Source organism: Thunnus albacares, chromosome 22 (assembly GCF_914725855.1).
Source record: "Thunnus albacares chromosome 22, fThuAlb1.1, whole genome shotgun sequence".
NCBI lineage: Eukaryota > Metazoa > Chordata > Actinopteri > Scombriformes > Scombridae > Thunnus > Thunnus albacares.
The window spans coordinates 12,109,992-12,126,099 of record NC_058127.1 but is presented as its reverse complement, the minus strand read 5'-3'; the positions used below and the strand labels follow the sequence as shown (position 1 = coordinate 12,126,099).

Genomic DNA, 16,108 nt, shown 5'->3' with positions numbered 1-16,108 from the left:
TAAGTAACGTGGTTTTCCATCAACTGGAATGTAAACAAGCCAGTGTGACCTGTATGAAGCCTGTATAAAAAGTAGCTTACCAGGTCTACAAAGGATGGACAAAATAACAGGAACATATCACGAGAAATAACATTAACTAACACAGTAACACATCAGGCAAGTCTTCTAAAAATGTCGTAGAAGACATCAATGATAATAGTCTGTGCCATTTATAAGGACCCATTATGCATAATATGCCTATGATCACCAGCCACCAAAACAGTTTTCTTCAAAGCACATTATAAGTCACATCCATTATATTATTTGTAATGACATAAAGGCAAAAAATGCTAAATGCAAAGTAAAGAACCATGTGTTACAGATAAGTACAGACAACTACAAATACCGTGTAAACATAAAATATAAAATAACTCAACAGTATGAGAACATTTGGACATTAAATATTTTCTGACGATTGTATTACAGTATTACCTATGCGTATGCCTATGCGTACCACAAACGCATAGGCATATGTTTGTGGTACGCGCAGGCACATCCTGTTTGATAGGTTTTAGTATCAGTTCCTGTAGGCAGTTACAAGAAATCACATGAATGATTATTATGTCATGTCATAAAGCCATTAGTGCCGATATAGGAGGTCTAGCCAATGACCCAAAGCACATATTCTTGACTAGAGCAGTACATTCTCTGGTTGATAGGATCCTGAGGGCCCTGAAATATCTAACAAGTCCCCAACAACATGAGGACAAGAAATAACGTGTTAATAATTAATTCAACTGTCACAACAATAGCCTGCCTTTTCCACATATTGCAGAAAATTAAACAATTACAATTACAGCCATGTTTTTTAAAAAATGGGCTATCTTTGACAAAATTACATTTATCAAATTTCACTTGACACTTGGGGGTCTTTGATACTTAATATATCCTATTCTGAAACGCTCTTTCATGATGAAATAATTACACAGTTACGCAATTTAATTTTTCAAAATGTGCAAGCACCATTGTAGGATGTGTCATTATTAGCCAAATCCTACTTGCATTTCTATTTTTTATCATTTAGTTTTGAAATAGGTTCTCATAATACTATAAACCTTCCTTGTGGGTCGTGCTAAACCTGATTCTAATGCAATGTTTCCAATACCCATGAATGCAGCATTCCGGTAGGTGTGGCGTTACGCGAAATAGAAAGTATTCCGAGGTTTGTATGATACGAGTGTACATGCACGACAAACGCGAGAACAAGATCTTCAGGAGTGCCTTTGAATTGTTAATCTAACAGCTCGATGAAGATTTGGCAGTCGTGGACTGATATTTTCGGCAGATCGAAGGAATCAAAATGAAAGAAAGCAAAAAGAGTGTTATCCCTTTAGGTAAAATACACGCCTCTGCAAGGCCAGTATTTCATTCAAAACAACGTTTTGGAGATAGATGTGTAGTTTACGTGCATTACTGATTCTCACCTTTCAACAGCCAATAGATACCATGGCTTAGAGAACCAGGGGGCTACATGTTACTTGAACAGTGTGCTGCAGGTGCTGTTCATGACCAAAGAGTTCAGAGAGGCTGTGAAAAGGTTTGTTACCAAACTTATAATGCCATGCTATTTTTGTCTTTTATTATCTATTCATGTATATTTAAGTGACGCTACAGTGTTTTTTGCATTACTCATGGCCAATATGTGTTTATTTTGTTTAGGGAACAACCTGAGACTGAGAATATTGATCTTCATCTTACAAACTTGTTTGATAATTTAACAAAGTGTACAGCTCAAACCTGTCAGATCACAGAGAATCTGGGCATCAGTAGAGGTACAGTATATGTTAGCAAGTAGACTTACATGAATGTTTAAAGACAAAATGGAAAAATCTTTAACTGATCATTTTACATTTGGTTACATGAAGCAACATCTTAAAGTAGTTCTTAACATGAAAAGCCTCAGTTAAAGTCTGCATTAAGAATACACACATTTTATAGATTTAGAGATAGTGTTTCTTCTGTCAATGCTGTCATCAGATAAAGTATAAGTTAAACAAATGACCAGTTTTCTGAAAAGTCACATGATAACTGTACCCCTCGAGTAAAGAAGCACATTTAATTTGTACTCATTACACCTCCAGTGCATGAACAACGTGATGCTGCTGAGTACTTTGAGAAGATTTTAAGTCACACCAGTCCAGAGGCTTCGCAGGTATTGACATTATCAACATGAAATCTAACAGACATTGTTGTCTTAAGTGAAGTGTTAGTGAGTAAATTCAGATGATACCACTTTAGCTTTCTCTGTATTCTTTTAGATATTTCAAGGACAGTTGACGCATAAGAACATATGCTCTAAGTGTCACACAGAGACTGACACTGATGGACCATTTTGGAGTTTACCTCTTGCATTGAAGGACTCTTACAGTGAGAACTATAGAGTGGTAAGAACAAAACTGCCAGCTTTAAAACATTTTATTTCGCCAGAGGTCATTTATTGGAATAAATATGCCATTTGCAGACTAAATTAAATGTTTTCAGACATTTAGTTCAGAACTGTGACTGAGGAAAATAAAATCTCATGAAAAATTATTCACATGGGCCTTTGTGATATATCACAGGATGGGAAATATTCCATGTATCAAGTAAAACTCAGTTGCCATGAATGTATTTCAGGTGGATGGGTTTAAAGAGTTTTTCAAAGCTTCAGATGTCAGTGGAGATAACCAGATGTACTGTGATGAGTGTGATCACAAAGCGGACGCTACTATGGTGAGTTATAAGTAAACACTCATTGTGTACATGAACTCTAAGAACACCAGTCAAGGCAGTAAACTGATGCTAACAGCTGATAACACCAGCGGTCCTGCTGCACTTTACACTGAGTAGCTAGATGATGTATAGTGATGTGGGTGTGATAGGAATATTTCACCTACTCTGCCTGTTATCTGAAGAGTCTTTGGACAGAACACACAGATGTTCAGTCTCTGTCATATTATACTGATAATCTGTCTGATTAGAGCAACACATTTCACATTGTATTGATTTATTGGACAAAGTGTGATACAAATAGTTTCTTCTTATTTAGGTACCAACTAATCTTCATCTCTTCTTATTGTTTTTGTGTATTTTGATTAGAAATGTGTGATGAAGCACCACCCAGAGGTTTTAGTGCTGCTGTTGAAAAGGTTCGAGTTTGACTATCGTTACATGGAATATGTAAAAATCAGCCGCTGTGTAGATGTTCCCTGCACCCTAAAGATACCAGAGGTATACTATATACAGATTATTTTCTACTTCTTAAAACATTTTTAATTCAATACTTGATATCTGTCTTTTCTGTCCTTTATTGGTTTTCAGAACAAGACATATGAACTGTATGGGTTTGTTGATCACTTTGGTAATATGAGAGGTGGACATTACACGGCAACAATCAAGTGCCAGGATGACAAGAGTTGGTATAACTTTAATGATACCATGGTTACCAGACTGGTAAGACTGATCACCTCCACTCCAGTGTTATTGTTCCCAAAGTATCAGTAGTTCATCTTGTGCAGTTATGTGACAGACGGCAAAAGTATTCATCATGTAACACCTTGTTATTCTTTTCATCAACAGCCTGATAACCAGCCAATACAGATGGATAACATTATGAAGTAAGTTTTCATCTATTTTTCCTCAACATACAATTTGCTGAATATGAAACAGACATTTAACTTTTACCATATTTCTCCCACTAGATCCAGCAGTGCTTATCTTCTGTTTTACAGGAAAAAGACTGGTAAGATAGCAACCATTTCCATTATGCTCACTGATGTGTTGTCTGAATGATTGTAGGACATTAGTAGTTTGTCTGAATTAATTTTACTTTTATCTTTGTTTCACTTTCCAGTGAAAGCTGCAGACAAGGAGGTGTCCACCAATGCAGGCTCCCAGTCTGATTCCAGTCATACCAGAAAGAGGAAAAAGGATGAGGAAGCAGCAGGAGGGGATTGTTACACTGTGGACAAACAGGAAAATAATAATAAGAAAAAAGTGGATAATAATAGAGACACTGAGATAAAGACTGGAGATGATAAGCCTGCAGTAAAGAGAGAAAAGATCATAGTGAAAAATAACCATGGTGAGGGACAAGACAATGTTGATCAAACCAGTCAGAAAAGTACAGCTGATTATCAGAACAGTGAACAGACAACAAGACACAAACAGTCTACGAGAAGTAAAGGAAGAAATCCCTCAAAACAGCACCACAACAAGGATGTCAAGCATCAGGGTAAAGCAACATTAGATAATGTTAGACAGAATAAAAGTGAATTTCAGGAGGTTAAACAGGAGCAAGATTCTGTTTGTGTGGACAAACAGAGAAATGAGGAGAAGCTGGTAATAGATGAGGAAATTACAACTGGACCTAGTGCAAGAAAATGTAAGAGGAAATTAATTCTAAGGATGTCAGTATTTTTTTTAATTTTTTATTATTACTATTATTATTATCATTAATTGTTTATTTGGATCATTAATTGCTACCAAGGCAACAGCTACTTTTCCTGGGGTCCATGTTAAGAATTTAAATGTATACACATGCTTTAACTTACATGCATACATAAATACAATTACATCACTAACCCCACCCCAATTAAAACACTATAAACATTACACACACCAAATACAATGTCAACAAAACCATGTGAAACTTTATACATATCTCTCTCTCTCTCTCTTTATGTATATATATATATATATATATATATATACACATACATGCATATACTAACAGTAAGGTAACAGGCCTCTACCCAAGAAAACTTTCTTGTTGCTTGAGTAATAAAATAGGACAAACTATGCTACTGAGAAATGGCTCTACATATAATAGGTTTTTTCATTACATTTGTTCTAAGTTGAAGAATTGTAACATCACCCCTCCTAACCCGTCTTTTTTCCTGGTCATGTCTGTCCTGAGAAAAAGTTATAAGCAGTAGGGTTCTTCTGAAATATTACTGAATAAAATTAGAAGACTATGTATTAATCTGTCTTCCACTTTCAGTTGGGCAAGATCAGTTAATCTTAGCATTCTGAAGAGCGAAGTACCGTTGTGAACCTTACTCACTGACTTATGTAAAATATGTATAAAAAGTTGAAAAATTTTAAAGTTTGTGTGTCACTTTGAACCAAAAATGAGCTGAATTTATTTTTGATTTTTTTTAAAAAAAAATTGCATTGATGTAAGTACACTGGAAAGAATGTATAAATTGTGATGTAAGATGTGAGTAATGTGTACTACAGGAAGGAAATGTTACTTTTGGAATCTTCTAATAAATAATTGTACCTTGATGTCTCAACATTGTAATGGAAGTTAAAAAAAAACATTGAAAAATGATCATAAAGATTAAAAAACAAATGCCTTGGACTCATCTCACATGTCATATAGTTTATAGGGCAGGAGAGATTGCCCTGCCTTATTGACTTTTATTGAACAGTTAGAGACACAAGTGTTAACTGTGATATAAATATGCAATTACATGTAGTGTTATAATCTAAAAATGAAAGTGGTAAAAGTTAAAGTGTTACCCAAATTTCTATGAACTTTTGGAACTTTTACAATGCATGTGTTGACTAAATTCACTCATTCACTAATCACATCAAATCAAGGTGTTTAGAAACTAAGGACCAGCATGCATTGTGTTTGTGTTAAAGTCACTAATTAGAGGAAAGTCATTAATGAAGTTTGTTGTGTGTGATTTTATACATGTGTCTCTGATGAGTCACATGGTCTTCTCCCTGTTTATCATCTCTCTGATATGTGTCCACTGCAAACACTCCCTGCACTCTTTCTAACACACTTCAGCTACAGGTTGTAAACCATGATCTATTGAACATCATGTGACTGTCACCTGTACAGAAATAGTTGTTGTTATTGGGGAGTGTTGGACATGAGGGAATCACACTTGAAACTATTTTACTGATGGAAGATGAATAAAGTTGGAAAACATGTTAAATAGATGTTGAGAATGTTTTCACTATAAATGTTCAAGTTATCTAAATAAAAACAAATGATCAGTGGACTGAACTATAAGGAGGTGGAAACAGCAAATCACTTTGCTGATTCAAATTGTTTCTCACTGTCGGTGCAGCCAGATTTGATCATTTAAAGACTTTTGACCACATTTGTCTTTGTGACAGAATCAATTTGCAAGACTGTGTTCAGGATTATTGTCATGCTCCTTCACACTGTCATCTTCCCCATAGTCAGCCTGACTCATGTTTTTCCTGTTGTTCTCCTGGTTTAACCTGATCTGAGATAATGTTATGTACACTTTGATAGAACTCTTGAACCAGGAAATATATCTAGATCTAGATACCTCTGCCACTGTGAAATTCCTGCACAGTGAACCCTGACCTAAATTAAGTTGCCATAAATGTCATAAATACATATTTCATAGGCTGTGTTGTGTGTGAGATTTGATTTTCACTTTCAGTCTCTTGCACATTTACAGGAATTCACTTGACTTCTGGACAGTCAGGTGTGTGTTTCTCTTCTAATCTCCTATAATTGAATGTTTAATGGTGCTGAAGTTAGACTCTGTCTCTGCTATGTAGCATTCATGGATTACTTCACAGTTAAAATGCAGCCTGATCATTGTTTTCAAGGTTAAATAACTTCATATTTTTATAATGAATCTGTCCACACATGACAACTAAAAAAAAAAAAAAAAAAAAAAAAACATTTCTAGGCTGTATGAGCAAATCAAATCTTTCCAGGTGTGGTAAGATCTGGTTTAGTAGCCCCTGCCTTCACATTTAGGGGTCTGACATAAAAAACCTTAAAACACCTAATATTATCAGCAACTGATGTGCTTGTTGCTAAAATAGCTTTGACTCCATAAAGAATATAAAAGTCTTAGGAAAATGCTAATGAATATTAGAGACTTTCTGATGATTCATGTCTCAGTTTAGTCCCATCAGTACCAAACTTCATTTGTAGGCATTAATGGGGAAGTTTTACTGTATCTAACAAATCCTTTAATAGTGTCTGTGTCTGTGTAAGGAGGTTAAAGGACAGCTCCTAATTCCAATATATCTGAATACCTTGAATGCAGCATTTCAGGAGGAGCATCATCAAGTGAAAAACAAAGTATTCTGACCTTTGTTTTCAGGACAGATAGTCCGCTGTATGTCTTCCCACTAAACTGTATTAATGGTGCTGAAGGTATAGACTCTATAATGGTCTAGTTAAACTGAGGTCTTCAAATAGCTTAATTCAAGGGACTGAAACAAATTGGTGTGCGGTGTCTGAGCATCAGACAAACAGTAAACAGATGAGCTGGTAAACAAAGTCTTGTCCTGATCACAGCTGCTGGGAATATCAGGTGATTAATAATTAACATTGGCCATTAATGGACTAATTACAAGTCACACAACCATGAGTCTTTTCCAAGAATACCACACTCAGTGACAGAAGCAACATTAGATTTCGGTCTCAACACATCTGAAATGTTTTGATATTGGAGGTGGTTGTTTAGCTGACACGTGAATGTGTTATTAATGCTTTATTTGCTTCAGTACTAATGATTACATATTCATCAAGAATTCATCTGTATCTGTCTTTTGCTATGAAAGAACTTAATGCTGCATCCCAAACCAAACTACTTGTTAGGTTGGTAGTGCTGTATAATGCTCTTTATTAACTGACGGGACAGTTAAAACTGTCAATTACGGGTAAAATATAAATAATGCACAGTAATGATGCTTTCACGGTAACAATAGATTAATTCACCAGTTTACACGATTGACGATGGTGAAAACGATTCACTGGCTACTTGACTAAACTCCCCTTAACTAACAGTTGTAAGGAAACTTGGTTAGTTTTTACAAGTTTCAATAAAAATAAGCACCTTGTTGGCTGTTTTGTTTTTGGAATAAAATCAGCACATTACTTTGTTTAGAGGCAATAATCACACGAGGAGGCTCAATCTTATAGTAACGTATAAAAATCTGAAACCGTGAACATCTCCAAAGGCGAAATATATCGTGTATTAAAACGTCAACATTGGTCATGTGCGTAATTATTAAAATTCCGAAAACCTGGAATGCAGCATTTCAGTGGGGGTGGTGCTCAGTGAAAAAGAAAGTGTTCCTTATTTTAAAGACAGACACATAGACGGCTGCGCGTTTGCTATTAAAAAATAGCAAACGGTAGTCTTACTTGTTTTCCAATTAAGCTATCTGTGGGAATTTTGTCAAAGTGTGACGGTTATTCCAGAAGAATTTAAGTTTACCCTTTCGTTGGTAAAATTGCAGAGCTCAGTTGCTCAGACGACGTTTAAATGGACAGGAAAGCTCAGCAAAGTAGCTTCATATCATATTTCTCCCGCATGTTTACCACTCCAGGTGAGAAATGCGTGCTGTTTGACCGGTTTGTATTTACAATAATGATATCAAGACAGTTCTGCAATAACATGTATTTTGATTATATTTGCTTTACAATTACAGTTACAGTTTATAATGGCTTGGTGAACCAAGGAGCTACGTCTTCCTTGAACAGTGTGCTGCAGGTGTTGTTCATGACCAAAGAGTTCAGAGAAGCTGTGGAAAGGTTTGTTACAAAACTTATATTGTAATATAATGTTGTCTTTATTTGAACTGAACTGAGGTTAGTGCTGTTCTGCACCACTCATGGTCTGTATTTACTTTCTGTAGGCACACCAGTGAAAATCCTGACACTGAGTGTTTTGAGCTTAAAAACTTGTTTGAGGACTTAAAGAGATACAATCCAGTTTACACCTTTAACATCACAAAGAAGCTGGGCATCAACAATGGTACAGTATATTCTTTACACCTTACATGATCAAAGTTACAGTTACTTTGGAAAACTGCATGTAGTATTACAGCCTAAAATAATATCTAGTGATTTAGATATCTGCATCTTGTGTGCAGAACACATTAACAGTTATCAGTAAATTAAGCCTCATTAATAGACAGCATATCTGATATAAGGACAGTCCCAGCTCCTAGAAAATCCAGAGTTGGTGTTTGTATTTTTCTTTTCTTTCTGATATAATTTTTTAGTTGGCCAAAATGGTCAATATGGTTATTTTGCCCTCTATGGAAATACAAACACATTTGATTTCTAATCTTCCCACCCTCAGTGTTTGAACATCGGGATGCTGCGGAGTACTTTGAGAAGATTCTGACCAGTCTGACTAGTCCTGAGGCATCACAGGTATCAACATAATATTACATCAACCAGGCATCACTGAAACTGAAGGATCTGTAAGTTTAAAAAATAAAAACAATGCTAGCAGTCTGTGTTCTTGTTCTTTAAGATATTTCAGGGACAGCTGACACACCAGAACAAATGCTCTAAGTGTGACACAGAGACTGACACTCATGGACCATTTTGGAGTCTACCTCTTGAGTTGGTCGTTTCTGACAAGAAAGGCTATAGTGTGGTAAGGACACATATTATTTAAGCTGCCATTTTTAATACATGAGTGAGCATGCGATAGGGAGGGGAATGACAGAGGGTTTGAGACATAAATCTACAGATGTGAGCATGCAAAAGATAGTCTTCCTGACTGAACTTTTTCTAGAGCTCCATGAAACTGCTTCATGGATTCAGCTTTAAAATGTTTGGAAAAACCCACAAAAATAACAAATGGATGTTTTATATTATTATATTATTGTTTTATATTATTTTATGATTCAGATTTGAATTGGATTGATGCAAAATGGCTCATGTGAATGCTGGCATGAAGTGTATTTCAGCACTGTACTGAATTACAAAGTCAGAATATTTTTTATGTTTTAGTTCTTGTTGCTTGTCAACAACTTTTTCATTGTAAACTAGCAATGACACAGTTGTTGGTATTTCAGAGGAATGTTTCTTCACTGCCCTCTACTGTATGTGTTCAAACTGTCAACCATGCTGCACCCCAGTGCTCACTGATGTCACAGCAAATGTTTTGCCTTCAACTAGTGAAGAAAACACCTGCTGTGACATAATTGTTTGCAGTGAGAGAAATCTGCTTGAAAGTTTTCTCCTTGTGTATATATAGATGAGATGTACAAACAACCTGTTCAGTTTATTGGTTAACAAATTTCAGGGGCAAGAAACATATCTGCATTTTTCAGGTGGACGGCATTGACAAGTATTTCAGAGCGTTGGATGTCAGTGGAGCCAACCAGATGTACTGTGATCACTGTGATACCAAATCTGATGCAACTATTGTAAGTGATGGAAAATTATGCTTTATGGTTTGTGTGAAATCAACTCTGATTTAGGGGTCACATTATGAGTTTATATGTTAAAAAGGTCATGATGTCATGTAAAGTTTGTCACATTACGTCATCTTATAATCACTGTTTCTATTGCATCACATTTAATTTCATTTAATTTCATTGTTTTTGTGTTTCAATTAGAAATGTGTGATGAAGCATCATCCAGAAGTTTTGACGCTGCTGTTAAAGAGGTTTAAGTTTGACAACGTTTACAAGAATTACGTCAAAGTCAGATGTAGTGTGGATGTTCCCTGCACCCTACAGATACCAGAGGTATATACTGTATATTTTACAATTTTATAACATAATCTTTATATTCCTGGTCCTGATTTCTGACACTTTTTCTACTGGTTTCCAGGACGAGACATATGAACTGTATGGGTTTGTTGATCACTTTGGTGATCTGAGAGGTGGACATTACACCGCAACAATCAAGTGCCAGGATGACGAGAGATGGTATAAGTTTGATGATACCATGGTTACCAGACTGGTAAGACCGATCACCTCCACTCCAGTGTTATTGTTCCCATAGTATCAGTAGTTCATCTTGTGCAGTTATGTGACAGATGACAAAAAAAAATATTCATCATGTAACACCTTGTTATTCTTATCATCAACAGCCTGATAACCAGCCAATACAGATGGATAACATTATGAAGTAAGTTTTCATCTATTTTTCCTCAACATACATTTTGCTGAATATGAAACAGACATTTCATTCTTGTCATGTTTTTCCTGCTAGATCCAGCAGTGCTTATCTTGTGTTTTACAGGAAAAAGACTGGTAAGATAGCAACCATTTCCATTATGCTCACTGATGTGTTGTCTGAATGATTGAAGGACATTAGTAGTTTGTCTGAATTAATTTTACCTTCATCTTTGTTTCACTTTCCAGTGAAAGTTACAGACATTTCTCAAGACATCAAGGAGGGGTCCGCCAATGGAGGCTCCCAGTCTGATACCAGTCATAGTAAAGAGCAATGTGATGTAAAGACCAGAAAGAGAAAGGAGGATGAGGAAGCAGCAGAAGAGCATCATTACACTGTGGAGAAACAGGAAAATGAGGAGAAGAGACGAGTAGATGATCAGGAAGGTAAACAGGAGCAAGATTCTGTTTGTTTGAACAAACAGAGAAATGAGAAGCTGGTAAAAGATGTTAAGGTAGAAAAGAAAAGCACAGATGGAGCTGATGAAAGAGAAAAGGCATTAATTTACAATAATGATATTAAGACAGTTCTGCAATAACATGCATTTTGATGATATTTGCTTTACAGTTTATCGTGGCTTGGTGAACCAAGGAGCTACGTCTTCCTTGAACAGTGTGCTGCAGGTGTTGTTCATGACCAAAGAGTTCAGAGAAGCTGTGGAAAGGTTTGTTACAAAACTTATATTGTAATATAATGTTGTCTTTATTTGAACTGAACTGAGGTTAGTGCTGTTCTGCACCACTCATGGTCTGTATTTACTTTCTGTAGGCACACCAGTGAAAATCCTGACACTGAGTGTTTTGAGCTTCATCTTAAAAACTTGTTTGAGGACTTAAAGAGATGTAATCCAGTTTACACCTTTAACATCACAAAGAAGCTGGGCATCAACAATGGTACAGTATATTCTTTACACCTTACATGACCAAAGTTACAGTTACTTTGGAAAACTGCATGTTGTATTGCAGCCTAAAATAATATCTAGTGATTTAGATATCTGCATCTTGTGTGCAGAACACATTAGCAGTTATCAGTAAATTAAGCCTCATTAATAGACAGCATATCTGATATAAGGACAGTCCCAGCTCCTAGAAAATCCAGAGTTGGTGTTTGTATTTTTCTTTTCTTTCTGATATAATTTTTTAGTTGGCCAAAATGGTCAATATGGTTATTTTGCCCTCTATGGAAATACAAACACATTTGATTTCTAATCTTCCCACCCTCAGTGTTTGAACATCGGGATGCTGCGGAGTACTTTGAGAAGATTCTGACCAGTCTGACTAGTCCTGAGGCATCACAGGTATCAACATAATATTACATCAACCAGGCATCACTGAAACTGAAGGATCTGTAAGTTTAAAAAATAAAAACAATGCTAGCAGTCTGTGTTCTTGTTCTTTAAGATATTTCAGGGACAGCTGACACACCAGAACAAATGCTCTAAGTGTGACACAGAGACTGACACTCATGGACCATTTTGGAGTCTACCTCTTGAGTTGGTCGTTTCTGACAAGAAAGGCTATAGTGTGGTAAGGACACATATCTTTTAAGCTGCCATTTTTAATATATTAAATATTTGCCAGGACAAATGATTTAGACTAAATATACTATATCCAGACTAGATACAGGTCAGCACACATTTGGTAAGAGCTCTCATCCGTTGAGTGAAACACCATTCACATGAGCGTTTGTGACATTTCAAATAATGAGAAACATTTTATATATTGAGTGAAACTTGCAGTATATGTTGATGTAACACATGGATTGATGTAGAATTTGTGAAAAAATGTGTAAATGCTGTCAACCCAAAAAAGTTCAGTCAGGAGAGACAAGTGAATGAAGCAAAAAGAATATTTATCATACAGATGATGTTGATGATTAAATGTTGTCAAAAGTCTTTGGCACTTAGACTCTACAGGGAGATTTTGTAATCAAGGGACATCAGTCCCGAGCAGCAGCAAGATAAATCCCCCCATTGAGACCAGACACTGGTGGTGGCTGATGACTTCTGCCGAGGCTGATGAAGTGATGAAGTGATGAATCTGCAAAGACTGGGAGGTGATGGGGAGGTGGTGGTACATGCAAAACGGCACCATGAAAGCATTGAGGCAGAGAGGGAGAAAACATTTGAAAAGACAGCCGCAATATGATAGGCTGACAATGAAGGTGTGTCACCGTGCTATTGGTTAGATGTGACCAGCTGATGTGAACAGCTGACGTCGCAATTGACATTTCAGGCAATGACAGTGAGGAAATTATGAGTAAGCATGCGATAGGGAGGGGAATGACAGAGGGTTTGAGACATAAAACTACAGATGTGAGCATGCAAAAGATAGTCTTCCTGACTGAACTTTTGCTAGAGCTCCATGAAATTGCTTCATGGATTCAGCTTTAAAATGTTTGGAAAAACCCACAAAAATAACAAATGGATGTTTTATATTATTATATTATTGTTTTATATTATTTTATGATTCAGATTTGAATTGGATTGATGCAAAATGGCTCATGTGAATGCTGGCATGAAGTGTATTTCAGCACTGTACTGAATTACAAAGTCAGAATATTTTTTATGTTTTAGTTCTTGTTGCTTGTCAACAACTTTTTCATTGTAAACTAGCAATGACACAGTTGTTGGTATTTCAGAGGAATGTTTCTTCACTGCCCTCTACTGTATGTGTTCAAACTGTCAACCATGCTGCACCCCAGTGCTCACTGATGTCACAGCAAATGTTTTGCCTTCAACTAGTGAAGAAAACACCTGCTGTGACATAATTGTTTGCAGTGAGAGAAATCTGCTTGAAAGTTTTCTCCTTGTGTATATATAGATGAGAGTGTACAAACAACCTGTTCAGTTTATTGGTTAACAAATTTCAGGGGCAAGAAACATATCTGCATTTTTCAGGTGGACGGCATTGACAAGTATTTCAGAGCGTTGGATGTCAGTGGAGCCAACCAGATGTACTGTGATCACTGTGATACCAAATCTGATGCAACTATTGTAAGTGATGGAAAATTATGCTTTATGGTTTGTGTGAAATCAACTCTGATTTAGGGGTCGCATTATGAGTTTATATGTTAAAAAGGTCATGATGTCATGTAAAGTTTGTCACATTACGTCATCTTATAATCACTGTTTCTATTGCATCACATTTAATTTCATTTAATTTCATTGTTTTTGTGTTTCAATTAGAAATGTGTGATGAAGCATCATCCAGAAGTTTTGACGCTGCTGTTAAAGAGGTTTAAGTTTGACAACGTTTACAAGAATTACGTCAAAGTCAGATGTAGTGTGGATGTTCCCTGCACCCTACAGATACCAGAGGTATATACTGTATATTTTACAATTTTATAACATAATCTTTATATTCCTGGTCCTGATTTCTGACACTTTTTCTACTGGTTTCCAGGACGAGACATATGAACTGTATGGGTTTGTTGATCACTTTGGTGATCTGAGAGGTGGACATTACACCGCAACAATCAAGTGCCAGGATGACGAGAGATGGTATAAGTTTGATGATACCATGGTTACCAGACTGGTAAGACCGATCACCTCCACTCCAGTGTTATTGTTCCCATAGTATCAGTAGTTCATCTTGTGCAGTTATGTGACAGATGACAAAAAAAAATATTCATCATGTAACACCTTGTTATTCTTATCATCAACAGCCTGATAACCAGCCAATACAGATGGATAACATTATGAAGTAAGTTTTCATCTATTTTTCCTCAACATACATTTTGCTGAATATGAAACAGACATTTCATTCTTGTCATGTTTTTCCTGCTAGATCCAGCAGTGCTTATCTTGTGTTTTACAGGAAAAAGACTGGTAAGATAGCAACCATTTCCATTATGCTCACTGATGTGTTGTCTGAATGATTGAAGGACATTAGTAGTTTGTCTGAATTAATTTTACCTTCATCTTTGTTTCACTTTCCAGTGAAAGTTACAGACATTTCTCAAGACATCAAGGAGGGGTCCGCCAATGGAGGCTCCCAGTCTGATACCAGTCATACCAGAAAGAGGATAAAGGATGAGGAAGCAGCAGGAGGGGATTGTTACACTGTGGAGAAACAGGAAAATGAGGAGAAGAGACGAGTAGATGATCAGGAAGGTAAACAGGAGCAAGATTCTGTTTGTTTAGACAGACAGAGAGATGAGAAGCTGGTAAAAGATGTTAAGGTAGAAAAGAAAAGCACAACTGGAGCTGATGAAAGAGAAAAGGCATCAGTGAATCAAAAGCTCACAAAATATGACCTTGTTTATTTTTATGGGAACATGTCAAACAATCAGGGAATCAGTAACACTTCACCTACCAGACATGAGCAACGGAGAGAGGAGAACAGGGATGTTAAGAAAGACTAGAAACAAATGACAATAGAGTGTAAATATGCACAAGTGGGAGACACATCCATGACACACCAGGACAGTAGAAAATTAGGTGATGTTAGAGAGGAACAGAGATCAAGACAAAATTCTCTCGTGGAGAATAGAACAGCTAATGACTTTAGACAGAACAAACCAAATGATGAGCAGGAGGGCAAACAGGAAATCAGTGGCAAGTTAAATGTTTCTTCAAGATATTTGGTGGAGAAAGAGGGAGAGAAGTCGGATGGTAAGGGAAATAGACAGCGAAAGATAGGAGACAATGAATGTGCACAAAGGAGAGGAACATCAGGGAGTCACGGTAGTGAGGGTGTGGAGGACAAACCACAGGAGCATCTGGAAAAGGAAATTGGACACAAAGATGTTGGTGTTGAGACAAGGATCAAGGTGGCAGAAAATGTGATGGAGGGTGGAGGCCGTCCAAACGAAGTTCAAACAACTCATAGTAGTATTCAAAATAGCAACATAAATATGAGAACAGAAACTTCAGCAGAAACCTTTGGGCTTAACTTGAGAAGACAGTTAAGTGATGATAAAAGTAAAAATTTGATCCAAATGAAGATGAACTGAACACTTTGTCAAAGGGTTTTGGCAATTTAAAGCTAAATGATTCACTTCTACCAGGAGGTAGAAGAGGAAAATTAGACAAATAGTGCAATTGAGTCAAATGCTGGAAAAATGGCAAAAGAGTAAAAATCTCAATGTCCCACTGAAGCAACACAGAAAAGAAGAAAAGAAGCAGAACAAAACTTCTGGGTGTTT

General features: G+C 36.4%; 1 protein-coding gene and 1 long non-coding RNA gene across 2 annotated transcripts in view; both read left to right on the top strand.

The window, feature by feature from the left end:
• Positions 1-15,418, top strand: part of LOC122973502 — a 59,395-nt gene extending 43,977 nt beyond the window's left edge. The window contains exons 7-21 of the mRNA XM_044341075.1: positions 10,396-10,527; positions 10,613-10,744; positions 10,875-10,912; positions 10,997-11,037; positions 11,149-11,346; positions 11,528-11,624; positions 11,729-11,853; positions 12,184-12,257; positions 12,361-12,486; positions 13,860-13,955; positions 14,148-14,279; positions 14,365-14,496; positions 14,627-14,664; positions 14,749-14,789; positions 14,901-15,418. Of these exons, the coding sequence (XP_044197010.1) occupies positions 10,396-10,527; positions 10,613-10,744; positions 10,875-10,912; positions 10,997-11,037; positions 11,149-11,346; positions 11,528-11,624; positions 11,729-11,853; positions 12,184-12,257; positions 12,361-12,486; positions 13,860-13,955; positions 14,148-14,279; positions 14,365-14,496; positions 14,627-14,664; positions 14,749-14,789; positions 14,901-15,325 (1,827 nt within the window). The 3' untranslated portion in view covers positions 15,326-15,418. The remainder of the gene's footprint in view (positions 1-10,395; positions 10,528-10,612; positions 10,745-10,874; positions 10,913-10,996; positions 11,038-11,148; positions 11,347-11,527; positions 11,625-11,728; positions 11,854-12,183; positions 12,258-12,360; positions 12,487-13,859; positions 13,956-14,147; positions 14,280-14,364; positions 14,497-14,626; positions 14,665-14,748; positions 14,790-14,900) is intronic.
• On the top strand, positions 1,727-2,400 carry LOC122973522. Its single transcript, XR_006400059.1, has 3 exons — positions 1,727-1,811; positions 2,121-2,191; positions 2,298-2,400. It is a non-coding gene; the product is annotated as an uncharacterized LOC122973522 (long non-coding RNA).
• Positions 15,419-16,108: the final 690 nt, after the last annotated feature.